Raw genomic sequence first — 26020 nt, 5'->3', positions numbered from 1 at the left:
ATCTCTAGGCCTTGGGCAGGGCATTGTCTCCAGCACCAGCAAAAGCCTAGGAGGTCACACCATCAAAATTACAACAGAAAGAAAGTCCTGTTTGAAACAGGCTTCTGTAAAATATTTCCTTCATTTGTTTTCCTTAGGGATGTCTCAATCAGGAGTATCCTTTTGAAACCAGATCCGTGGTAGAAAGTAAAAGAGTAAAGGCACTGAAATCCCAAGGCAGGAGTGGTTTAAAATGGCCTTGTCTTAATGAGGAGCTGGGGATGGAACCCAGGTTCTCAGACATGCCAAGCCACACCAGCAGCCCCTCAACTGGCTTTTAAATGCCTCCATCAGTGTGGAGTTTTCTGCCTCCATTCCCTACAGTCCCAACCCCCTGTATTCGTTCCCAGCTGAGGCTCCCCTTTTGACCAAGGGCCTGCTGATGTGCCCAGCTTTGGCTCAAAGGTCCTGACTTCACAGGCTTGTTTATCTCTCACTCACTTCCTGACTGTTTGGGTAGAAATAGATAACTCAGAGGGGAGGGGAAGGAGAGCATTGGAGCCCATGAGGTTCTTTCTCCTGGACAAGGAGGTGTCTTTCTTTGCTTTCCAGGGCAGCAAGAAATCTCACAATATCCCCATTGCCTTCTCCTGGAGAGGGATGCTTGGGGGAGGGGCAAAGACTCAGGTGCAATTACATCTCTTAGGAAGTGGGAAGTGAAGGGAGCTTGAGACTCCTCCTGATGGTTTTTAGGTGCGCTCTCACCCTGCGAGGAAAAGTGAGGAAACACAACAGAATCCACTAACAAGAGTTTTATTACGGGCTGGAGAGATGGCTCAGAGGTTAAGAGCACTGACTGCTCTTCCAAAGGTCTTGAGTTCAATTCCCAGCAACCACATGGTGGCTCACAACCATCTGTAATGAGATCTGGTGCCCTCTTCTGGCCTTCAGTCATATATGCTGTATATGTAATAAATAAATCTTTTTAAAAAAAAAAGAGTTTTATTACGACAAGGAGAAAAGAATAGGTGTGATCAGGCCTGCTGAAAGGACACATGTGTGAACGGGGTGGGGTACATAGGGGCTGTCTTTTAAAGGCCAAGTCCCACCTGTGCACACAGGCCCATGTGGCTATTCCACGCATGCCCATAGATCACGTGGCTGTGCCACGTGCTTACACAACTACGGGGTCATGGGTCACATAAGACATATGACCCAGAAATGACTAGGTGGAAATGAGTAAGTGTCCTGCCAGGCATGCAGGACCATGGGGCCGTGGTTTCAATTCCTATCACCTCTCAAGGGAAATTTCCCCAGAGACCCCTGGGCTTGGATAAGAGGTCTTCACTGGTCTGCAGAAGCCCTTCCTGATTTGCTTAGTTTTTCTTCTCTTTTTCCTTAGGGAGTAATGGCCATTCACAAGTCAAAAACCTTTTACTCTGTCGATCACCTGGACAGGCATAGACCTAAATGGCTTTGCGTGGGTTTCCTGTGGCACAAATCCTTTGCTCCCTCCTTACTAGAAAAGAATGCTTAGTAGAGCTAGAAAAATGGCTCAGCAATTAAGAGTAAGGACTGCTCTTCCAGAGGACCGAGGTTCAATTCCCAGCCATCACAAGGTGGTTCACAACCATTTGTAACTGCAGTCCCAGGGGCTCTGACACCCTATTTGGCCTCTGTAAGTACCAGGTACATAGACATATGCAGGCAAAACACCTATACACATAAGCGGAGTATGGAGAATGCTTAGGGCTGAGAATAGCACATTTGGTATAGTGCAGGAGCACAGAGCCTTGGAGTTAGATTCCTGGTACCAAGTAAACAAAGCATAGTGGCACAAGCTTATAAATCCAACACTTAGAGTGTAGAGGCAGGGAGGATCAGAAGTTTCAAATGACCCCCAGTGAGTCAGAGGCTAGCCTGGCATACACAAAAGCTTGTCTAAATAAATAATTTAAAATAATGTGTGGCTGGGCAGGGGTGCTGCATGCCTTTAACCCCAGCATTCAAGAGGCAGAGGCAGGCAGATCTCTGTGTTCTAGGCCAGCCTGGTCTGCAGAGTGAGTCCAGGACAGCCAGGACTACACAGAGAAATTCTGTCTAAATAAACATAAATAAATAAATAAATAAATAAATAAATAAATAATAAACAAACAAACAAATAAATAGTAATGTGGTGCATGGGGGGCGCTCTGGGAAGATGGCTTTGTGGTTAAGAGCTCTGGCTGCTCATCCAAATGATTGAGGTTCTATTTCCAGCACCCACATTGTGACTCATTGCTGTAACTCTAGTCCCTGGGGATCTGACAAGCTCTTCTGGCTACTGTGGGTATCAGGCACATACACCGTGCTCTAATATACACTCAGGTAAAACATTCACCATATAAAAATTTATGTGCTAATTATTTTTAAGTTTTCTGAATGTTTAAAATATCTGTTTTGTTTTATGAGTTTGAATGTTTTCCCTGTAGGCCCTGATTGTAACAGAGGCATGCAGTTCACACAGAGGCAAGAAGAGGGCATCCTATCACCTGGGACTGGAGGTTTAGGCCCTTAGGAGCTGCCATTTGTGTGCTGGTAAGGGAATGCTGCTCCTCTGCAAGAGTGTCAAGGGCTATTAACTGCTGAACCATCTCCCCAGCTGATGAACCAGGCTGCCTCCATCTTAGGCTTGAAAGCCATCTTATAGTAAAGACAAAGTAGGTTCATTCCTGTTGATGATTCAATCTGTTTCTCAATGATTGGGCTATACCCCACCTGCAAATGCCATCATACCTGGCTGCTCTTCTGCTTAATGTAGTTTTTCTATTTACTAGATTTTCAAATTATTTTATTTTTTGAGGCAGAATCTCTCCCTGACCTTCACTCATTCTGTTAAGATTCCTAACTAGTGAATTTCAAAAACAATAAAAAATAAAGAAAAGAAAAACCTTGTCACCCCTAAAGGAGATTTATCAAATGATTCATTCTTATATTCTATGTCTTTAGAAATTGTGCTGTATTTAGAAAGTCCTTGTCAAACTTTCAGATAGAACGTATAACTAAGTTTCTTGCTTTCTTTTCTCTTTATCTTTTTCTTTGCCTTTTTTGAGACAAGATCTCTGTGTGTAACCCTGACTGTCCTGGAACTCACTCTGTAGACTAGGCACTCTCCAAACACACAGAGATCCACTTTCCTCTACCTTCTGATTGCTGGGTGTTATTTAAGGCATGTGTCACCAGTACAAAGCCTCTTTCTTTCTTTCCTTCCTTTCCTTTTTTCTTTCTTTCTTCCTTTCTTTCTTTCTTTCTTTCTTTCTTCCTTTCTTTCTTTCTTTCTTTCTTTCTTTCTTTCTTTCTTTCTTTCTTTCTTTCTGACACGGTTTCACCAAGCTGCTGAGGCTGTCTTAGAACTGGCCATGCTTCTGCCTCAGCCTCCCAAGTGTTGTAACAACAGGTGTATGTCATCATGTTTATCCAAACTATTTTATAATGCTGTCATGTAACTAGATTCTAAAAGTACTGGACTTCATGTTATTAATCACGCAAAACCTTAAAAGGGCATCTAACCCTGTGCTTGTCAGCTGAGGTTCATTTTTTTTATCCCAGGGGACAATAGGCCATGATTGAGATATTTTTGGTGGACACAACCAGGAGCATGGTTGTGTAGACAGAGGCTACATGATGCTTCTATACTCCCTGCATTGCTCAGGATGGCCCATCTTACCACCTCTCAGCCATTAAGAGCACAGGCTGCTCTTTCAGATGACTCAAGTTTGGTGGCCTGCACCCTCATCAAGTAGATTGCAACAAACTGAAACTCCAGATCCAGGGAAACCAATGCCCTCTCTGGAGGACATAGGTACCCCTCTACCCAAAACACAATAAGACTAAAAACAAACCTTTAAAACAAAACAAATAAAAAAACTTGAGAGACTAATTACAATGCAAATGCCTTTATTTGGACTACTATGTTGGTACCAGATTACATCACTTTTCAGAGTAAGATTACTCTGAAGTAAGATTACATAACACCCTTGAGAACTATAGCAAAAAAGATTGACAAAGGAAGAGAACATCGAGTCTGACATACATACTTTCCCTTTTGTGTGACCAAGTCTCCTTGTTACAGGTGTTACCTTTAAAAATCTATGGTACACTTAGCATTCTTTGCTCATTGAATCCCTATCTAAACTCTGAGCTCACTCTCTCCTCAAAAGTGTCATATTCAACAGCATTTCAGATTGAAAAAGAGTTTTGTGATAAAGATTACAAAATTAAAGAAGCATGTGTGGAATGGACTCATTGAAGACCAAATATTTCTTCTGATTTAAGCCTGGGTGTGAGGGGGAAATACAACTGTAGGGTTCATTTTCCTGAGTCTATGGTTTATGCTTTTCTTTTCTTTTCTTTTCTTTTTACTATCTTGAAGTCCCTTTAAATTAAGTCGCAGATCAGCAGTCTTGTTGACTGTAATCAAAATACTCTTAAATGTATAGAAAATAATCATGTAGAAAGAATACTGTAAAAAGATACTGATTTCAAGAATAAAAGAATGAGAAAACTTCTAGTCCATTCTGCACAGTCAGTTACTTCAGCAGATTTTCAGCACTACAAGTGAACAAGGGACACTCATCTCCACATGGTGTCTGCCCACAGTTCTCCAGCAAAAACTGGTTGAGCAAGGAAGGCAAAATGGCAAGCTGATACTGTTCCTAATGTGCCTGTCTAAGAAGTCTCAAGAGACGGACACCCTAAGAGTGCAACGGTACTCAGAGAGATATTACACAGCAACAGGAAATGTCAAGGGCAACATTCTAGGAGGAGAGAGCATGTGGTCGGCTGTGAGCATGTTCAGGTGTCCTGAACAGATCCCACTCGAAGGGAAAGAGGATTTGCTTGTTACTAAAAGTCTTTCCCCGAAGGCTGTCATGATGAGCTAGTCTTGTTAATGAAAATAAAATGTCCTTTAAATGACCAAGAATTCCTTAAGCCATGAGCACTTCCTCTGGGAATAGCTGATTTGCTAATCATGCACCTGTGAGTAAGTTTGGTTCTGTTCAGATTGGTTATTTTACACTCTCTTCATCCCCCGGCCCATCAAACAGGCAAACACGGTCATGACCATCTTGGGTTTTACTTCCACAAGGTCTTCGGGAAGAGCATATACTCTGGCTTCGATTCTTTTTACCCATTGATGCTGCATACCTTCTTTTTGAGGAGACAAAAATTAAGATGAGACTTTTCTTTGTCCATGGAACCTTTGAAGTTTTTAAAAAAGATTCATTTTATATAGCATGGAATGGAGGTCAAAATTTTGACAGATGATTGATGACAAGGAAACATTCTAAACTCCCATTTTTCATGTGGGACACAAAGTGGGAAAATATGAGGCCAGCTTGTGGATAAGAAGATCTGAAGATGCCATGGAAAGAGAGAGTAGGGCCCAGGCTCCCCTCTTGAGATGAACATCAACAGAACTTCAATTTGACAGGCTTGTAAGGACTGAAGACACCATGGGCAGGAGGCGTATGTTGGGGGTGCAGAAATTGAAGTTCTGGCCTACTCTTGATTAGAGGGCACATCACTGAATTCCCTTTGGTCAGAAGGAGAACATCGGAATCTCCTTGTACACCTGAAGATATTTTCTGACAACCTTGTTCTGAGAGAGATAGTACAGTCCTAGATGCAGATGCAGTGGGTCTCATAGACCCTTGTTCAGATGAAGAAGGTTCCAGAGTTTCCTTAGGAGATATTGATGGTTTCAAAATTTCTTCTTCAGAGACAGAATATCCCACAGAATGTTGGGAGGATATTGAGAGTCCCATAGACCCTGGGGTAGATGGCAAGGTTTCTGAAGTTCCTGGGGATTGGTCTGACATATTACAAATCTCTTTGGTAGGGGGAAAAATATCTGATGGGTCTGGCATAAGGGTGGAAGGTTGAGGAGTCTCCACCGAAGGAGGTAGAATTCCTAGAGAATCATGGGAAGGTGGTGAAGTTTCTATAATCCCATGGGTAGAAGATGGTATGTCTGGAGTACTTTGGGTACATGGCAATGTTCCTAGTGTCCCCTTGGTAGATCCAGAAAGTCTAAGATCCCCTGAATCAGATGATAACTGTCCTAAAGATCCTTTGTCCAAACAAGGACTTGGAGACTCTTGGGATGACAAGGGAGTATCTGGAGATGCTTGAGCAGATGATGAATGTCCAAGAGAATTTTGTGCTGATGTGGATAGTCCCAGAGCCCCTTGTGTAGACAACACATTTCCTAAATAGATTTGGTGAGGTGGTGAATCTTGTAGGACTCCTTTCATCCAAAGACACTTCCTGTAAACCTTGGTCTGTTAGTGAAGGTCTTAGAGGCCCCATTTGAGATGGGGCAGATTTCACAGACCCTTAATCAGATAGAGAAGTTTCCACAGTTTCCTGGGGAATTGTTCGTGATCCCAGTATCACTTTGTCAGATAGAGAAGGGCCCAAAGCACCTTGGTCAGATGGGGAAAGTCTCAGGGTCTCTAGGAGAGAAGGGCCCGAAGCACCTTGGTCAGAAGGGGAAAGTCTCATGGACTCTAGGACAGAGACCAAAGTTTCCAGAGACCTACAGACAGATTCTAAAGTCTTATAAAGCTCTTGGTAAGATGGCAAAGTTTCTGATGTCTCTAGGGGCAATTGGGAAGGACACAGAGATCCCTCCAAAGGAGCCTGGATTCCTAAAACACTTTGAGTAGACGATGCAGAGTCTGTATAACATTGAATGGATGGTGGTGTTTCTCTTGCACCTTGGGTAGATGGTGATGTTCCTAGAGAACCTTCTGAAGATTGATAAAGTCCACATTCTCCTGGAGGAGATGAGGAATGTGCTAAAGCCTCTTTGACTGAAGAAGGTCCAAGATACTCTTGGGAAGATGTGGAAATTTCAGGAGGCTCTTTGGCAGATGAGGTGGTATCCCTAGCAACTCGAGTAGATGGTGATATTCCTAGAGTACCTTCTGAAGACTGAGAAATCCCACAATCTCCTGAAGCAGATGGTGAATGTGCTAAAGCCTCTTGAGCTAAAGAAGGGACTATACCCTCTTGGGAAGATGTGGACATTTCTGGAGACTCTTGGGCAGATGATGGTGTTTCCCTGGCACTTTTGGTGGATGACGATGTTCCTAGAGTACCTTCTGAAGATTGGGAAAGTCCACAATATGCTGAAGCACTTGATGAATATGCTAAAGTCTCTTGGGCTAAAGAAAGGCCAAGATTCTCTTGGGAAGATGTGGAAGTTTCTGGAGACCCTTGATCAGGATTTGAATGTCCTATATACTCTTGTGCTGCTATGGTTATTTCTCAGTGAGCCTTGGCTTGATAGTGAATCTCCTAAATACCCTTTCTGAGACAGTGAAGGTCTTAGAGGTCCTTGGGCAGATCTAGACAATTTCAGACAAAATTGGGTTAATAATAAAGATTCCAAAGTCCCTGGTACAAGTGGAGTAGGTCCAACTGAACCTTCAGAAGATGGAGAAAATTTAAAAGTTTCGTGGAGAGATGTTGAAGATGCCTAAATTGGTTGGTCAGATTCATGTAGGCACACAGCACCTTGGGCAGATACTGAATGTTCCAGAGAACCTGGGAGAGGTGACAAGTTTCCTAGAGTCCCTGATGAAGACTAAGAAAATTTAGAAACCATTTGGGGAGATGGCAAACTTTGTGATGTCTTCTGAATATGTTGGGAAAGTCCCACATATCCTGGAAAATGAGGCTGAAGTGGTAGAGCACCGTGCACATCTAATGAAGCCTCTACAGATCTCTGGACATATGATGTGTCTAGACTAATGTGGGAAGATGGGAAAGTTCACAGTATGCCCTGAGCAGAGGGAGAAAGTCCATCTCCTGGGACAGATGGAAACTTTGCTACAGTCCCTTGATCATAAGAAGGCCTAGCACTTTGTGGGAAGATGTGGAAGTTTCTGGAGACCATTGGGCAAACGGTGAATATCCTAGAGACTCTTTCTCCTGGGAAAATTGGGAAGGTTCCCAAGTTCTCAGGGAAGGAGACTCGAGTCTCAGCTTGTCTTGGGCATATGGCAAAGGCTCTTTATTCCCCTGGCCTGCTGGTGAAAATTTCATAGCCCCTTGGGCAGATGTGGATGTTCCTAGAACACCCTGAGCAGAGAGGGGAGGTCTCAGAGACAATGATACAGGTGGAGACACTCCCAAATTTACTTGGGCAGGTGAAGAAGATCCTATAGTCACAGGAGTAGATGGGGAAGACCCCAAATCTCCTATTGAAGAAGTGGATATCCTTAGATCTCCATGTGTACATGTACAAACTTCAGGAGTTCCCTGTGAAGGCAGGCAAGGTCCTCCAGCTTCTTGTCAAGATAACAAAGGTCCTGAACTCACTTGAACAGATAAGGATATTACCAAAGGTCCCAGTGAAGATATTGTAGATCTTAGAGTCTCTTGTCCAGATGAAGAAATTACCATGTGTGCTTTTGAAGAAGGCATAGATCCGAAAGAATCTGCAGCTGATGAATCTGTTTGTTGACCCTTTTGGGCAGACTGCAAAGACTCAAGAGGTCTCTGGGAAGAAACAGAAGGTCCTAGAGTATTTTGTGTATGTGTGGAGAGATTCAAAGTCCCTTCTACAGACAGGGAAGCTTCCCAAAGGCTTTGGGAAGAAAGGAAAGGACTCAAGGTTGCCTGGGTAGATAGGGAAAGCTTCAGAGTCCCTTCATCAGATACCACAAATCCTGGCATAGCTGTCAAAGATTTGCCTGCACCTGGTGCAGATGATGAATATCCTGGAGTCTCCCAGGGAGGTGGCAAAGGTTCTAGAGACTCTTGTGCAGTTATAGAAAATCTTGGAGACCCTTGTGCAGTTTTCAAAGTTCCTACCATCTTTTGTGCAAGGTGGGTAGGTCCCCAAGACACTGGCATAGATGGTAAATGTGCTACTCTACCTTATGTGTGAGAGGATGTGCTTGAAAGCCCTTGAGAAGATGGAGGATGTCCTTCGGCCCTTTGTGTAGATGAGGACATTCCTTTAGTCCCTTGTGTAGATAGGCAGGAACCCACAGATCCTTGTGGTCAATGAGAAGTTGCTTGATTCCCTTGTTGTAAAGAGGAAAGTCACAGAGGCTTTGGAGCACAAGGTCGATACACTGAAGTCCCTAGAGAAGATGAAGTTTCTAAAGTACCTCCTACATGGGACAATTGCCCATGACAACTCTGTGTAGATTGGAGTGTTCCTAGGATGTCTCCAGAAGATGACAAGGATTCTAGAGTTACTTTGGTAGATGCTGAAGGACTCAGAGGACCCTGGGCAGATATACTAAGTTCTAGAGGCCAATGATCAGAGAACAGAAGTGCTGGATCACCAGGAGCATGTAAGGAAAGTCCTCTAGGCATTTTGTTATATAGTGAAGTCTCTCTAGGACCATGGACAGAAGGAGAGGAATGTACTGAAGGTTCCAGAGCCCTTTGGAAGGTTTTCACAGGCAGTCTTTTCTGCCGTTGTAGTGAGTTCTTTATTCCCTTTAGAAGACAGCAAATGTTCTAGAGTCCCTGGAACTGATAGAGGATATTCCTGAGCATCTGGTGCAGATGGTGAATGTTCTGCATCCTCTGCTGAGGACAAAAAAGGTCCTTGAGTTTCATGGCTATGTAGGAAAGGTCCTATAGCTCTTTTGGAAGTTCCTGAACCTTGAAAAGTACTTTGGGCAGACAGAAAATATCTTGGAACCTCCTGGGAAGAAGTTAGATGTTTCAAAGCCATTTGAGAAGATGGCAGAGTTTCTACAGTTCCTTGTGTGGGTGTGGAGAGTTTTAGAGGCCCTTGGGCAGATAGGGAAGGACCCAGAGCCTCTTGTGCAGATGAACCAAATGCTAGAGTTCCTTGCATAGATAAGGAAATTATCAGAGGTACTTGGGCAGTTGGAAAATCTCCTAGTTCTTTCTGGGCACTTTGATTAGATCCCAGAGTCTCCGAGGTAGATATTGAATGTCCTTCAGTCTCCTGTGCAGATGTGGGCTGTTCTAAAGTGGGTTTTGCATAAAGGGGATCTTGCTCAGGCTCTTGAGTAGATGGTAAAGGATCTAGAGAGCCTTGTGCTGATGTGCTCAGTTCCAGAGATGCTTGTGTATATAGGTGAGATTTATCATCTTTTTTCAAAGATGGGGAAGGGGATGGACTTGTTCATGTTAATGAGGAATGTCCAGGAGCCATTGGGGCAGGTGGCAATGTGTGGCTCACTTAAAATATCTTGGAATATGTTTGGTTATGTTGGGCCCGATGATGAGACAGGATGGCCTTTTTGGCCAGCAGGGGATATTTGAAGCCCTCTTGGTCTGATAGGGACACTGTGAAATCCCCTTGTTTAAAGGGAGCATCTCTCCATCTCCTTTGGCTACAGTGGCAATGTGTAGGGCCCGTTTCATAACAGAAGGTTTGAATCTCCTTTTGTGAGAGAGAATAGGTCTTGGACCCTCTACTCTAGATGTGGACAATCCTAGAGTCCCCTTGACAGATATGGGAGGACTCAGAACCCCTGAGGAAGATGGTGAAGGCGCTAGAGCCCTTTGTGTGTGTTGAGAAGGCCCAAGAGTCCCTTGGGCAGACTTGGGAGTTCCTAACACCTCATGCATATATATGGAACCCTCTAGGACCCCTTCTGAAGATGGCAAAGGTCCTTGAGCTCCTGGTATAGATGTGGATAGTTTTGTTTGTGCTTGGCCAGAGATGGGTGGTGTGAAGCACACTTGGGGAATAGTGTTTGCCGTAAGGCTTTTGGCTGTAAGGGAAGAGCTGAGCTCATTTTTTAGTGGTTGAGGACATTTAAAGCCCTCTTGCTTTAATGGTAAAGTTATGAAATTCCCTTGGTCAGAGGAGGCAGGACTCAAACTCACTTCAGCAGAATTGGGTTGCTTAGGGTCCTTTTGGGGAGAGTGGAAAAGTCCTTGACTGTCTTCATTAGAGGTAGTAGCTCTCCAGCCACCTTTGGCAGCTGTCAAAGTTGTGAAAGTCCCCTGGGGAGAGGTGGTGGGACTCAATCCATTTTTGGAAAATGAGAAATTACTGAGTCCCCCTTTTGGAGAAGGTTTGGAAGCCTCTGTCTGATGGGGCCTGTTGGAGGCCCCCTTGATCAGAAGGGCCTTGTCTAAAACTCTTTGGGAAAGAACTGGAACGATTGGTGACCCCATGGTTAGAGGATGGACTTCTGAAACCCCTTCTGGAAGAGGAGATATGTTTGATTTTCCTTCGAGCACAAGTGGGAGGTCTCTGGAATTCCTGTGCAGATGTGGAATGGCCCATAGCTCCTTGGTCACATTGGAGTCCTCCCAGAACCTCTTGAGTGGAGAGGAATAGTTCCTGAGCATCTTGGGAAGAGGGGGAACATCCCAGAGCTCCATGGGCATGTGGGGAAGTTTGCAGAGATCCTTGAATAAGTGGGGAGAATACCAGTCCACGTTGGTCAGTGGGAGAGTCAGCAGAAGATGGTCCAGGCACTGTGTCATCTTTGAACTTTTCACTAGCATCTCCAGCACAGTGTTCTGAAGATGTTGCACTTACTCTGGTGTGCAACTGGTCAATGTCCATAGGCTTTTCAAACACAGTAGACATAGTCATGCTTCTTTTCACCTTCCTAGGTATGGGCCTGGTGGCAGGCTGTAAGGCAGATGGTCTGGGTTTCCTGCTCAGTGGGTTACTCCTGCACTCAGGAACCTCCCGCAAAAGTGGAACTTTTCCTCCCTTGTTCTCTTTCAGCTCTTTTATGGGGTCCAGGGTCTTCTTATTGGATGTACTCATTATAGAAGCCCTAAGACTCTGCAGACTATCTGCAGTCCACGAGTCGGGGACTTTGAATGTTTTGTCCTCATAGGGCTTCTGGCTCCTGAACTTGTGTCTAGTCAGTCGAACCGCCCTGGAGGTGCAAAGTCCCTTGGGTCTTTTATGCTGGTCCAGTCCTTCCCCCAGTGGGGTGAGGTGTCATCATCCCTTTGTGGGACACCTAAGGGTGTCTCAGGTCAGGGAGGCTGGGAAAACCTTGGTCTATGGTCATCATCTGCTGTGGGATGTATGGCAAATGTGTTGCTGATTAATCAATAAAACACTGATTGGCCGTTGGCTAGGCAGGAAGTATAGGCGGGGCAAGGAGGAGAATAAAGCTGGGAAGTGGAAGGCTGAGTCAGAGAGACACTGCCAGCCGCCACGATGACAAACAGCATGTGAAGATGCCGGTAAGCCACGAGCCATGTGGCAAGGTATAGATTAATAGAAATGGATTAATTTAAGCTGTAAGAACAGTTAGCAAGAAGCCTGCCATGGCCATACAGTTTGTAACCAATATAAGTCTCTGTGTTTACTTGGTCGGGTCTGAGTGGCTGTGGGACTGGCAGGTGAGAGAGATTTGTACTGACTGTGGGCCAGGCAGGAAAACTCTAGCTACAATCATCCTTTTGGGGGACACTGAAGGGCATGGGAGGCTGGGAAAACTGTGGTCTATGGTCACCATCTCTTTGGGGGACAGTGAAGGGGGTCCCAGGCTGGGGAAGCTGGGAAAATTGCAGTCTATGGTAAGAGGGCAACGTCTGGGCTGAGGCTCACTGGCCTCTCTCCACACGTCTGGCCATTTAGCCAATAAGGTAGTTGAACAAGAAAAAGGGAAATGGGAAATTACCCCTCTCAAGAGGTAGGGAATATACTTGGCAATGGTGACTCACAGCAAGCGGCATCTAAGCAGTATCCTGTCAGAGAGGCTCTCCTTTCCTGAGAACTGCAGACATGTCCGGAAGAAGCACACAGAATTCGAGTGACAGTTGGTCTCAGCAATCCAGCAGCTCTCAGGAGGGGCCCTTGGAATGACTGTCCTCGGCCTGCACGGGCCAGTCCCGAGCTGCCTCACCTGGCCGTTCTGCATGCAGCTGCAGGGCAAACATCCAAGTTTTCTGAATGAGGAGGGACGCTGAGGACCCTCTTCTCTTCCTTAGGGTCACGAGTGCTAGCTAGTCTGGTGCCCACTGTTGGCGGCCATGATAAGGACTTTGGAAGGGGCACCATGATTGGGAAAGGCAAGGGGTGCTTAGGAGACTGTCAGGTCCCTCTTGCACCAGGACGGTACCTGTTGTCAGGCTACCATCAGTGTTGCGGTGAGATCTGCTTGAGCCTCCTAACTGAGTGAGAAAGGGTGATCCGGACCCTTGCTCCTCAGAGCCTGCGGGCCAGCAAATCACTGCTGATTGTGTTAGGGAAAGAACAAGTAATGTTGTTTAAATAGAACAGAGGGTGCCTGGAATTGATATTACAAATGCTACTCTGCATTTTTAGCATGGCCTGTCCTGGGATTTTGTAGCTAAATTTGTGACAACATCTGTGAATGTCTTTCTGTATGCTGAAATACATCCCTAGATTGCTTAATAATACTTACTGCAATGCTCTTATTATGGAAGTACCTATTATATATAGATATTTATTGTGTAGACAATAAAAAGAAGAAAAATAGTCTCCTTAGAGTACAGATGCAAGTTGTTTTTCCAATACTCTTATCTGCTTTTGCTTAAGTTCACAGATTCACAACACAGACACAGCTAGACTCCCGAATGCAGCCTTAAACAATTGTTCTGTTTGTCACGGTTTACATGTTGGGTCCTATAACATTTACATATATGGATTGCTTTTGGAAGGTCATACAATCTTCTGAAGGCACCAAGTGAATAATGGTTGAAATTAGTGGCTCCCCATGGGCCATTCACTTTCATTCTAAAGATCTAGCTGTGGCAGAGTTGTATAGAATGAGTTTTGAAACCCCTGGTCAAGTTGATTCTTTGAGAGGTCAGATTTATATAGCAATTAATATACTGAGAAAGTGTATTTTTAAGGATATGGATGAAGATGTTATCTTACTGATAGAGAAACCTGGTTTGATTATTGCACATTTTACCAGTTTTCCTTTGAGCAATTTTGTTGTTGCTGGATGAAAGGTTTTTGTTTAATTATTTCAGTGCTGTATTTGTTTTTGTGAAGGATTTCTGTTTCCCTTTGCCTCCACAGACACTCAGGCTTGCACCATTCAGAAGCACTGGGGCACTTTCCTGTCCTCAAATTATCTTCCTGTGCATTGCCTTAGTGATTTGGCACATGCTTTCTCCTTGGAGTTTCTGAACACTTCACAATGCCTTCCATTGTTTAGCCCCAATTTATCCCACTACTTTCAATTTTAAATATATCTGTCTCTAGGAAACCCATTCCTTTCCTACAATCTGGGATAAATTGGCTTCTTGTCTAATTTTATAGTTCCCTGTGTTTATCTGAATACTATCACATATCATAACTCTCACGTATCTTTGACTCACTCATCTGAATTTCATGTTGGTCATTTGAGGTCCTTGAAAACATTGGATTTGCATACTAGCATGAATGCTGCTAGGCATGAAGAACTTGGTGTAGGGTAAAATGGACAGGAAATATGAATATCAAATCAGATAATATACACTTTTTGAGAATTAGCTTGGCAATTCTAATGTCAGCACAAAATAACTTTCTCGATTTATCTTACAATGACTATGTTTAGTTCAGGTAATCTATTTAAGATAAATAGGGTAGTTTATACATACATGAATGAGTGCTCTAAAATGGTAATATTTAAAAGAAATTTCAAGTTTTCCCTTTGATAAACTTGTTCTACTACAATAACTTCTATGCATAGTGAATTTAATAATGAAAATTCTCAAATATTATTAAGGACCAGCCTTAATACTATTCTTCACAGGGGCCCAGAAGAGATCCTGCAAACGGCAAGAATTATTTTTGGGGAAAGAATCCAAGTACACTGCGCTCTTAGTCCGTTTACCTTATACTGTTACTTATACAGCTTCAGTTCAAACTCATGCCTAGCTCCTCTCTTGCCTGATTTCTCGCTGCCTCTATCTACTGCCCCCTCTATGTTCTGAATTCTTAATTCTCTCATGTTAGTTTTACCCCAATCTTGGTCTTTCTCATCTTGTTCTTACCCATCTTGTTTTTCCCCATCTGGCTCTTCTTCATCTTCCATCTCATCCTCACGTTCTCCATCTAGTTCTCCAGTCAAAATCCTCTCCATTCAAAATCCTCAAAAAGTCCTCTCTAAGTCTCTGAGGTTTACAGTCATATACCCATGCAATAGTACTACTCTAGCTAAAGCCAGGTCACCAGGCTTGAAATCTTACTGAGTCATAAAAGCAGACAAGAGTTTTCCTCAGGCAGTGACCATCAGGCTTTCTTTAACAACTCAAAAGGGGAGTGGTAAAGGAGGAAGTCTACTAAGAGCTAAAATGGGTCAATATATCAAAGGGAATTTATGTGCTCAAACTTCATTCCTAGAGGTGGTTAGGTAAATGTTAGGAGTTTAAAATGTTAGTAAGAATACCACTAAGGTTGTATAAGAAAGGAAGGTCTGAGCTTAATTTACCTTAATTCAGGAGGTTGTTTGACCCTGGATGTTTGATAGGTGTTTCAGATAAGATACACTGTTATGAGTTCTTGGAAGCATACATAGCATACAAGGAAATCATTGCAGGAATCAGCTAATATATATACAAAAGCTAAAATGTCACCAGGATTTCTTTAGCCACGGCTTGACCTTTAGAAATATCCTTGACTTTTCAAGGTAGTAGCTTTTGTGATAGTAGGTGAATTCCATTACATTTTCCTGTGGCTTACAGCAGTTCTGGTTTTTGCATTTAGTAAAAAAAAATAGGATAATGTTTAATTCTCTCTAGGGCAGTAAAAAACGTGGATAAATTTAAATATGAAGATGACTGACTTGAAAAATAAAAAGTAATGGTTAATTAATATGGATACCTAATATTTGTATCAATAATAATATATATTTATAATTGATAGTCTCTGTAAATGGTAAGCTGAGAATTAGTATAACTATCTAATAGGAATAGTTGTGTAAGTTAGAATATCTCTGTCCCAAAAAGGGAGCAACGGAATAACATAAAAAAATCTATCATTAACTAGTACCACATAATATGGTCAAGTGTCTGAATACTATGAGTCTCAGTTGTTATAAAGAAATGATTAGTTTGAAACATTAACTCTATCTATTAATCTCTGATTGGTGGTATTAATTTAGTTAAATTGTATTTTCAAGAGGCATTGTTAGATAAGGAGTTAACTGAGTTAGTCACGAGCATCTGTGCGGCCAAGGCTGCAGTTGAAGCTTACCTAGGGTATACTAGCAAGGCTTGTATACAGAATAATTGTCATAAGTACATGAGGAGAATGTCTGATAGTGTATATATTTCAGGATCATGGGCAGAAGTTATACAATAATAGAACATATTTAAAGGGACATTCCACCCCTAGGCTGGAAAGTTCAATATAGAAAGATGGGTAAGTGACAAAGGCTGTAGAAATCATTCTTGGTTGCTTCGTGCTGATATGGGTGTGAAGCTGGGGGTCCTGATGGCTACAATGCTGTGGAAGCCCAGGAAGCATAGGCTCTATGAGACATGTAGTGTCCTGTCTCTTGAGCTGGAGGGTGGGATGCAGGGCTGAGCTGGGTAGCACATCTGTGTGGGCTGGAGAAAGGGGTGCAGACCTGCAGCTAGACAGCATGTCTGTGGTCCAGAGCATGACAACCTGTAACTCTCTAAATGATTAGAATTTCTGTATTAATGATAGAACATGCAGTTGAGGAGTTTTAAGGAAGAAACTATTTCTCGTAGGAGTATGTAGATGAGGAGTCTTATTAAATAAGAAATACAGAGCCAAATGCAGAGTTCAAAGCCCAAGAGGTCAGAGCAGTAGCTGAGAGCTGAGACCTAAAAACTTCCTGCCGCCTCTCGTCATGTACTTATGACAATTCTTGCCGCCACTGTCCTTTTCCTCAGAAAAAGACCTACATCCTGTGTGTCTTTTTATTGACTTTTTGTTCTGCCTCCTCATTGGTTGTAAACCCAACCACATGAGCTCCTCATCACTGCCTGTCTATACAGACCTCCAGGTCTTGTGTGGTTGGTATTGAGATTAAAGGCGTGTGTCTCCATGCTGGCTGTATCCTTGAACACACAGAGATCTGTCTGTCATTTGATCTGGATTAAAGGTGTCTGACACCACGGCCCAGGTTCTGCTATGGCTTGCTATTAGCTCTGATCACCAGGCAACTTTATTTATTAAATACAAATAAAATCACATTTCAGTACAAATAAAATATCACCATATTTCCTCTTTTCTATTTTAATAAAAAGAAAAAAGGACAAAAGTTATAACTAATATAAGAAAAACTATATACAATGTTATGACATTATGATTTTTGCCTGTTACATAAATTAATTTTAATTCATTTTACATTTGTTCAATATGTTAAATAAATATTTTATAAGCTTGTATTTTAAGGTACTTTATTTTTTTCACTAGTGAATTTTATTAGAATATTATGATTTTTTGCTACTACATAAATTAATTTTAATTCCTTTTAAATTTGTTCACTGTTAAATAAATATTTTATGTGTTTATGTTCTTTTCCTTATATGTTTTCAATGTTTATTTATATATTATTTAATTTTTAAATTTTTAGAAATGATAATACAATCACATCCTTTCCTTTTCTATTTCCTTCCCTTCCATATCATCTCCTCCTGGTTACTTTTCAAATTTATGATCTCTTTTCCTTAATTAACACACAACACACACACACACACACACACACACACACACACACACACACACACACACACCCATAAATATAAAACACAGCATTCCCAGTCTACTTAGTGTTTCTTGTATAAGTATATGATTCAGAGCTGACGACTTGATATTGGTAACCAGTTAAAAGAGTCATCCCTGGGGAAGACTAATTCTTTAGCAGTCTGTAGTTCTTTCTTTAGAGGTAAACCCTATGAGATTTCCCCCTTTCAAGTTAGCATATTGATTGGTATTGTCCTTATTCAGGTCTTGTTCAGGCAGTCATATTGTTGAAATATCAACTGTGAAGCTTCCCTTTGATTTCTGGTTCCTACAAACTTTCCTCTTCCTCTTAATGATGCTCCCTGAGCCTTAGGCCCAGGAGTTGAGATATGTGTGTGTGTGTGTGTGTGTGTGTGTGTGTGTGTGTGTGTGTGTCTTGGGGCTAGACACCCCACAATCACTTGTTCTCTGAATTTGAGTGGTTGTGGTTTTCTGCAATGGTCTCTCTCTGTTGCAAAGAGAAGCTTTTTGTGGTGAGGGGTGAGAGCTACACTTATTTGTAGTAACTGGAATTCACTTAGGAATTGTACTGACTTAGTCAAGTGGTAGTACTAAATTCTCTTCTAGGACGCATGACCTCACTAGCCTCAGCTAATTTCCTAGCTTTGAAACACCTGGCATGATTTCCCTGCTGTTGAGTGGTCCTAAGTTTAATTAGAGAGCTGTTGGTGGGGTTTCAGCAGCAGCGGTGGAACGTGCGTGTTGGAGAGATCCAAGGACGAATTTTTAGACAATAACAGATTCTTGAACTAAGCCATGAGTATCCTTAGAAATTGAAAGTGAACAGAAAGGGAAGTACACATTTCTGGTTGCAGATGTCCAGTGGCTTCCACGAGATGAGATGTGGTCTGAAGGATGGTGTGACTACAAGCCACTTCCAGGAAATCAAGCAAAGGGATGGTATGACTACAAGCAACTTCCACGAAAACAAGCGCCTCCTTGGAACCATCCCAGTGATGGCAACCGTTGTGCCAAACAGACCGCCTCTGGGAGACAAGAGACCATCTCTGCTAGCCAGACCCGATGAAGGAGGCTACAGTAGATACTACTGTCACGTGGATTACCAAAAAAGTGATGAGGGCCGCTGTTTTTCTCAGAATCCAAGAAGTGGCCCACCCTACAAAAGAGGCCCTTTTGGCTACCGATGGTCAAGAGATGAGTATGCCACAAGCCGACAGCCTCAGTACAGGGTCATGAGAAACGGCTTTAGAAGAAGACGTCTGTATTCTTCCCATTATTCAAGACAACGATCTCCCCATAAATGGGGCGCTCCTTTTTTGAGAGAATCACGTGTGGGTGGGAAGGACTCCCTACACAGCAGATTTGGCTCCAGTCTCAGCAGTAGAAGCAGGATGTGCTCCTTCCATCAGTCTCGACATCGATGTAAAGAGAGAGCCATCCAGTTTTTGAAAACATCAAGAGATACTGTGCCTTCAGGTTCTTCATCCAAGGTGTTAAAAAGCCCCAGCCGGCTGACTGAGAAGGAACAGGCTGATGCTGCAAGCAAGTGGGCTAATGAAAATCCCAAGAAGTCAGAAGAAAATCACTTGGCTGAAATGTCCGAGTTTGAGACGGGATCCAAGGCACCGTTATGTATCAACCAGACAGAAGAACCCGAGTCCAACACAACAGCTGGCACAGAATTGTGTGAAGACAGCCAGCTTAGCAGTCGCTCAAAAGTGATTGCATCAAAAATCACGGAGATTGAGAAGGTTTACCGACAAGTCTGTGAAACTTTCGGGATGGTGGTGGAAAGGCTGGTTGAAAAGGATCGTTCCTTAGAAAAATCTATACAGTTTGCAATGAAGCAGAGTTTGCATGAAATAGGTGAGCAACATGTTGAAGAACTCAAGCATTTCATTATGGAGTATGATAATTCTACTCCAGATTTTGGAGGCCCTTTTTGAGAAGAATTAGGGCTCAGTTCAAACAAATTTTTAAAGCTTCTAGATTTTTCCCTTTGGACTTTTGAAATCCTTACTATTTTGTGATGAAGAGAAATACTTTATGATAACTGACCCCATTGCTAGTATCAAATAAACATCTACAATAGTTTTTAAAGTCTCTTAATTAGAATGTTTTCCCTATGTGTAGAATCGTCTAATCCATCTTAATACATCCCCTCCCTTCCAAAAATGATGTTCAATTAATTTTTTAATGTTTGAAAAGGCAGTTCTGGAGAGAAGCTCTCTGTACTTAACTCATGATCAATAGTCTTCCATGATGTGCTGGTCTCCGGGGTATAATTTGTAGTTAGAGATCATTCCAGGTTGCATCATAGGCATTGTTAGCATTTTGAGTTGAGTTTCACTTGTTGCCTGCTTTTTTTCTGCTTTGCAACTTTCAGTGGTGTCAAAATATGCTGTCTTAAGGAAGTAGAACTTAGCTGTCTTGCAATATTTGCTTTGAGAATAATTCTTCTTTTGTATAGGAAAGAAGCACTTAAAAAATCTCTAAAGGACACATTGAAACAAAACCTTCCTCTCAAGTCATTGAACTTAGTTTGTCTCGTCTATGAAGTGAGGCTCCTAACTGCTCTCTCTGAACAACATTATAGATAAGACCGATAGGAGGGGGTAACTTGAGACAAAGATGCATTTTAATTTGAAATTTCTCAGAAACTCTTCTGGTAGTGATAACAAATTAGACTATACAACAACCTGGAGTTTTGTTTTAGGCCTGTTCTTTATTAAAGAGGGACCTGACAAGGAGCTCATGATTGGGATAAAATGATAGATTTCTTGGTTAGTTTCCGTGATCTTAGTTCTGTAGACTTAGAGAATCTCCCTCTTCACATGTGTTATCATAGAAACAAGGCAGAATAAGGCATCACACCACAGGGAATGTGCTCTAAAAAGGCAGTTCATGAGCTAGGAAACAAGGAGGACCCTTAGAGGGACACATGGATCACCTTGGGAAGGAGAAACAGAGGATATCTACATGAGTAAACTGGGGGTGAGGGGGGCAGTGGGGGAAGGGTTTAGGGATTGAGAACATGGTTAACCTAGGGAACTTGGAGTGGGAGAGTAATGAAAGAGATGTCTGGATAGAGGGTGTCATTATGGGTCTAGGGAAAAACCTGGTGCTAGGGGAATTTCCAGGAATCCACAAGGATGACCCCAGAATAAACTACTAGCAATAGTGGAGAAGGTGCCTGAACTGGCATAACCTGGTTATTAGATCGATAAATATCCTGTCATCATAGAGCCTTCATCCAGTAACTGATGGAAGCAGGTAAAGAAATCCACAACCAAGAACCAGGCCGAGCTCCAGGAGCCAGTTGAGAGAGGGAATAAGAATGAGGAAGACGGGGTCAGGATCATGATGGGGAAATCTACAGAGACAACTGGACCAAGTTCGTGGAAACTCACGAACTTTAGACCAACAGATGTGGAGCCCTCAAGGGACTATACTACCCTCTGCATGCGGGAGAAACTTGGTCTCTTTGAGGGGCCCCTGGCAGTGGGATCAGGATCTATCCCTGGTGCATGATCTGGTTTTCTGGATCCCATTACCTGTGGTGGGACACCTTGCTCACTCTTGACGCATGGTGGAGGAGCTTGGTCCTGACTCAACTAAATGTACCAGGCTTTCTTGTTCCCCCATGGAAGGACTAACCCTTTTGGAGGAGGGCATGGGTCGTTGGGGGGAAAGGAGGGAGGAATTGGAGGAGCGTTGAGAGGGTGATCTGTAGTTGGTATGTAAATTGAATTAAAAAATTAAAAAATAAAGCCATTTCGTGTACCCAGGATAAGACCTGGTCCCATTGCCAGCGGGTGGCATGAGGAGAACTTGCAGGGAAGCGGGAGAAGGGGAGGGAGGGAGAACTGGGGTTGGTAAGTAAAATTAAAAAAAAAGTATATAAAAAATTAAAATGAAAAAAGAAATGTGGCAAAAGACATCAAGGCCAGCAGAGCTCCCCTCAACTTGTAAGTGAGTCAGGGAAGAGAGAGGAGACAATTTGGACATTACACTCACTTCTTGATCCTTCCCAGCATAGCACTGAGCCAAAATACACAATTTGGGACAATAGGTACATTAAAAATCATGGTTTGAATTACATCTCAATTTCATTATCTCCTTTTTTTGAGTCAAGGTTTTACAGTCTGGACCTAGGTAGACTGGAAACCATTGTGTACACCAGGCTGTCCTCAAAATCACAGAGATCCCCCTGCCTCTGCCTCCTGCATGCTGGGATTAAACACATGTGCTACCATCCTCAGTATTCTCTTCCTTATGGCCAAGATGTAAGAGGTATGATGCATACTTGTAGGCAGAGTTTTTTTCCTTTGGGCCTCCAGCTCACAATTTAAAAAATGACATGGAGACATACTATTAATAATGCAAAGCTCAGCCTATAGCTTATGCTTGTCCCACTAGCTCCCATAACTTAACCTATTTATATCAATCTATGTTTTGCCTCATGACTTTTTACCTCTCTTCCATCTTGAAACTCCTGTTTCCTCTCCATGTGCCCTGGTGTCTGTCACATGCCTAGATGCATCTCTCTTCCTCACTTTCTGCCTGGAAGTCCTGTCCAACCTCTTTCCACCTAGCTATTGGCCATTCAGCTCTTTATTAAAGCAATCAGAAGGCGCCTTGGCAAAGACACATCTTCACAGTGTACAAAACAATTATTCCACACTACATACTTATTGATTTTTTGCCAAGCTGGTCTTTGTGGTACTTTGATGTCACAGCTGGTTAGGTGTATTTGTTGTTTCCTTCCCTTGGCTGCTTGCACAGCACCAAGTACTATGAAAATTAGTCCTCAGAGTGCAGACTTTCAGGTCAATTCCAGCTTGGATCCTTCCAGTCCGGTGTCTGAAGCACATGGTATTTTCAGCAAGAGAGACTTACCTCCAACTTCTGTGAGATGGTCAAGGGCAATGTCATTACCCCATATTGTTTTGGGACTTTCAAACTCCCCTTACCAACAACTCAAAAGGGAGTGTTTCATCCCTGGTACTGGGATTTTGCTAGACAGTCTATGGCTTTTTATAGAAACATTGACATCTCAGCTGAGGGAATTTTCATTTAAAGTACAGACGTATACACACACACACACACACACACACACACACACACAGAGGAACACATACAAGTAATTTTAGATAAATAATCATTTTCTTATTTAGGGTTTCTGTTGCTGTGATGAAGCACCATGACTCAAAATTGAGTTGAGGAAGACAGGGTTTATTTGGCTTACATTCCATATCACTGTTCATCAGTCAGGATAGGAACCTGGAGGCAGGAGCTTATGCAAAGGCCATGAAGGAATACTTCTTACTAGCTTGCTCCCCATGGCTTACTCAGCCTGCTTTTGTATAGAACCCAGAAACACCAGCCCAGAGATTGTACCAACCACAGTTTGCTGGGCCATACCCACCAATCACTAACTAAGAAAATGCCCTACTGGGTTGCCTACAGCACAATCTTATGGAGGCATTTTCTCAGTTGAGGCTCCCTCCACTCAGATGATGCTAGTTTGTGTAAAGTTGACACAAAACTAGCCAGCACAATCACTATGGCTTTTTTCAAGCACCCTTACTGTTATTTCCACCACTTCCCCTCCATCCCCAATTGTATTGACCACCTTCTCTCCACTCCAATGAAAACCTCCCCTGTTTTCACTATTTCCCCTCACATCATTTGTGTATTGTTATTCTTCACTCTAGGGCTCCTTCCCATGCCCTCCCCTCTGTGCTACCACTTGACTTTCATAGTTTCTGCACAAACGCCAGTTTTCATATTCACATCTGAAGATTTGGAGGTAGGTATCACAGAAGAATGAGAACATGTGTCATTTGACTTTCTGTGTCTGTGTTAATTCACTTAATACAATATTTTCTAGTTCCATCCCTTTGCCTCTAGATTTCATTTTCTTTACAGAAAAATAGTATTCCTAAGTGTATATGTACTGCATTCTCATTACCCATTCATTAGTTGAAAGCTATTTAGGTTATTTCCTTTTCCTAGTCTTTGTGAATAGAGTGGTAATGAACAAGACTGAGCAAGTATCTGGGGTAGGATATCAAGAACTTTGGACACATGCCAAAGAACTTCATAGCATGCTTATCAGGTATGAGTTTTCCTGCATATGTATACACACTACATGTATGTCATGCCCACGGAGATCAGAAGTGGTATCAGTTCTTCTGGAACTGGAGATAAAGAATGTTGTGAGCCTCTAAGTAGGTAATGGGAATTTAAGCTTGGTCCTCTGCAAGAGAAAATTGCTGTTAACCACTGAGACATGAGACATGTCTTTCTCTTTTTTTTCCATTTTTCTTTATTAAGAAATTGTCTCCTCACTCTACATACCACGCACAGTTCCCACCTCCTTCCTTCTCCAACCCCCAGCCCTCTCTTCCAAGCCACCCAACATCCCCACCTCTCCCAAATCAAGGTCTCCCATGTGGAGTCAGTAGAGCCCAGCACACTAAGCCCGAGCAAGTCCAAGCCCCTTCCCACTGCACCAAGGCTGCACAAGGCATCACACCACAGGCACCAGATTCCCAAAAGCCTGCCCAAATTTTTTTTATGAAGCTACAGTTACCCTGATATCGAAAACACACAAAGATGCAACAAAGTAAGAAGATTACAGACCAATCTCCCTCATGAACATTGATGCAAAAATACTCAATGGAATACTGCCCAACCGAATCCAGGAACACATCAAAAAATTTATCCCCCATGTCCAAGTAGGCTTCATCCCAGGGATACAAGAATGGTTGAACATATGAAAATCTCTCAATGTAATACACCATATAAACAAACTGAAAGAAAACAACCGCATGATCATCTCATTAGATGCTGAAAAGGCCTTTGACAAAATCCAACACCCCTTCATGATAAAAGTTTTAGAGAGTTCTGAAATATAAGGAACATACCTAAACATAATAAAGGCAATGTACAGCAAGCCAACAGCTTAATGGAGAGAAACTCAAGAGAACTTCAAGTACTATATTGAATAAGTATGGAGAGAGTGAACAGCATTGTCTTGTTCGTGCTTTTAGTAGAATCTCTTTGAACTTTTGATGTTGGCTGCTTCTGTTTCCTTAGGGCTTATTTGTCTATTCAAATTGTTTATCTGATCTTGATTTAACTTCGGTATGTGGTACCTGTCTAGAAAAATTGTCTGTTTCCAATTTTGAAGAGTACATGTGTTAGAAGTATGACCTGATGATTCTCTGGATTTCCTCGTTGTCTGTTGTTATGTCTCCCTTTTCATTTCTGATTTTGTTAATTTGGATGCTCTCTCTCTTTCTGCCTTTTGGCTAGTTTGGATAAGGGCTTGTCTATCTTATTCATTTTCCCAAAGAACCAACTCTTTGTTTCACTGATTCTTTGATTTGTTCTCTTTGTTTGTATTTCATTGACTCCAACTCTCAATTTGATTATTTCCTGGCATCTCTTCCTCCTGGGTGAGTTTGTTTCTTTTTGTTCTAGAGCTTATAGGTGTGCTATTTAGTCACTAGTGTGAGATTTCTCCAATTTCTTTATGTGGGCATCTAGTGCTATGAATTTTCCTCTTAGCACTGCTTTCATAGTGTCCCATAAGTTTGAGTATGTAGTACATTCATTTTCATTGAATTGTAGGAAGTCTTTAATTTCTTTCTTCATTTCTTCCTTTACCCATTGGTGATTCAGTTGAGGATTATTCAGTTCCCATGAGATTGTAGGCCTTCTGTAATTTTTGTTGTTGTTGAAATCTAAATTTAAACCATGGTGGTCTGATAGACTACAGTATGTTATTCTAACTTTTTTGTATCTATTGAGATTTGCTTTGTGACCGAGTATGTGATTGATTTTAGAGAAAGTTCCATGGGGTGCTACGGATAAGGTATATTCTTTATTGTTATGGTGGAATATTCTGTGGATATCTATTAGGTCCATTTGAGTCATAACATCTGTTAGATCCCTTATTTCTCTGTTAAGTTTCAATGTGGCAGATCTGTACAGTATTGAGAGTGGGATGTTGAAGTCTCCTACTACTAATGTGTGGAGTTTGATGTGCGATTTAAGCTTTATTAATGTTTCCTTTACATATGTTGGTGCCCTTGTATTTGGGGCATAAACATTCAGAATTGAGACTTCATCTTGGTGGATCTTTCTTGTGATGTGTATGTAATGTCCTTCCCAATCTCTTTTGATTGATTTTAGTTTGAAGTCTATGTTGTTAGAATTTAGGATAGCCACTCCAGCTTGCTTCTTAAGTCCATTTGATTGGAAAGTCTTTCCCCAGCCTTTTACTCCGAGGTAATGTCTGTCTTTGCAGTTGAAGTGTGTTTGTTTTATGCAGCAGAAGGATGGATCCTGTTTTCGTACCCATTCTGT

General features: G+C 42.3%; 1 protein-coding gene across 1 annotated transcript; it reads left to right on the top strand.

Moving 5' to 3' along the window:
• Positions 1–18502: 18502 nt before the first annotated feature.
• On the top strand, positions 18503–19587 carry LOC131898935 (periphilin-1-like). Its single transcript, XM_059250237.1, is given in 2 exon segments — positions 18503–18640; positions 18642–19587. Coding segments are annotated over 2 exon segments (1065 nt in total). The 5' UTR covers positions 18503–18521.
• Positions 19588–26020: the final 6433 nt, after the last annotated feature.

The sequence above is a fragment of the Peromyscus eremicus genome, chromosome X, assembly GCF_949786415.1.
Source record: "Peromyscus eremicus chromosome X, PerEre_H2_v1, whole genome shotgun sequence".
NCBI lineage: Eukaryota > Metazoa > Chordata > Mammalia > Rodentia > Cricetidae > Peromyscus > Peromyscus eremicus.
Note: the sequence above shows the minus strand (reverse complement) of the source record. Positions and strands in the feature narration are given on the sequence as shown.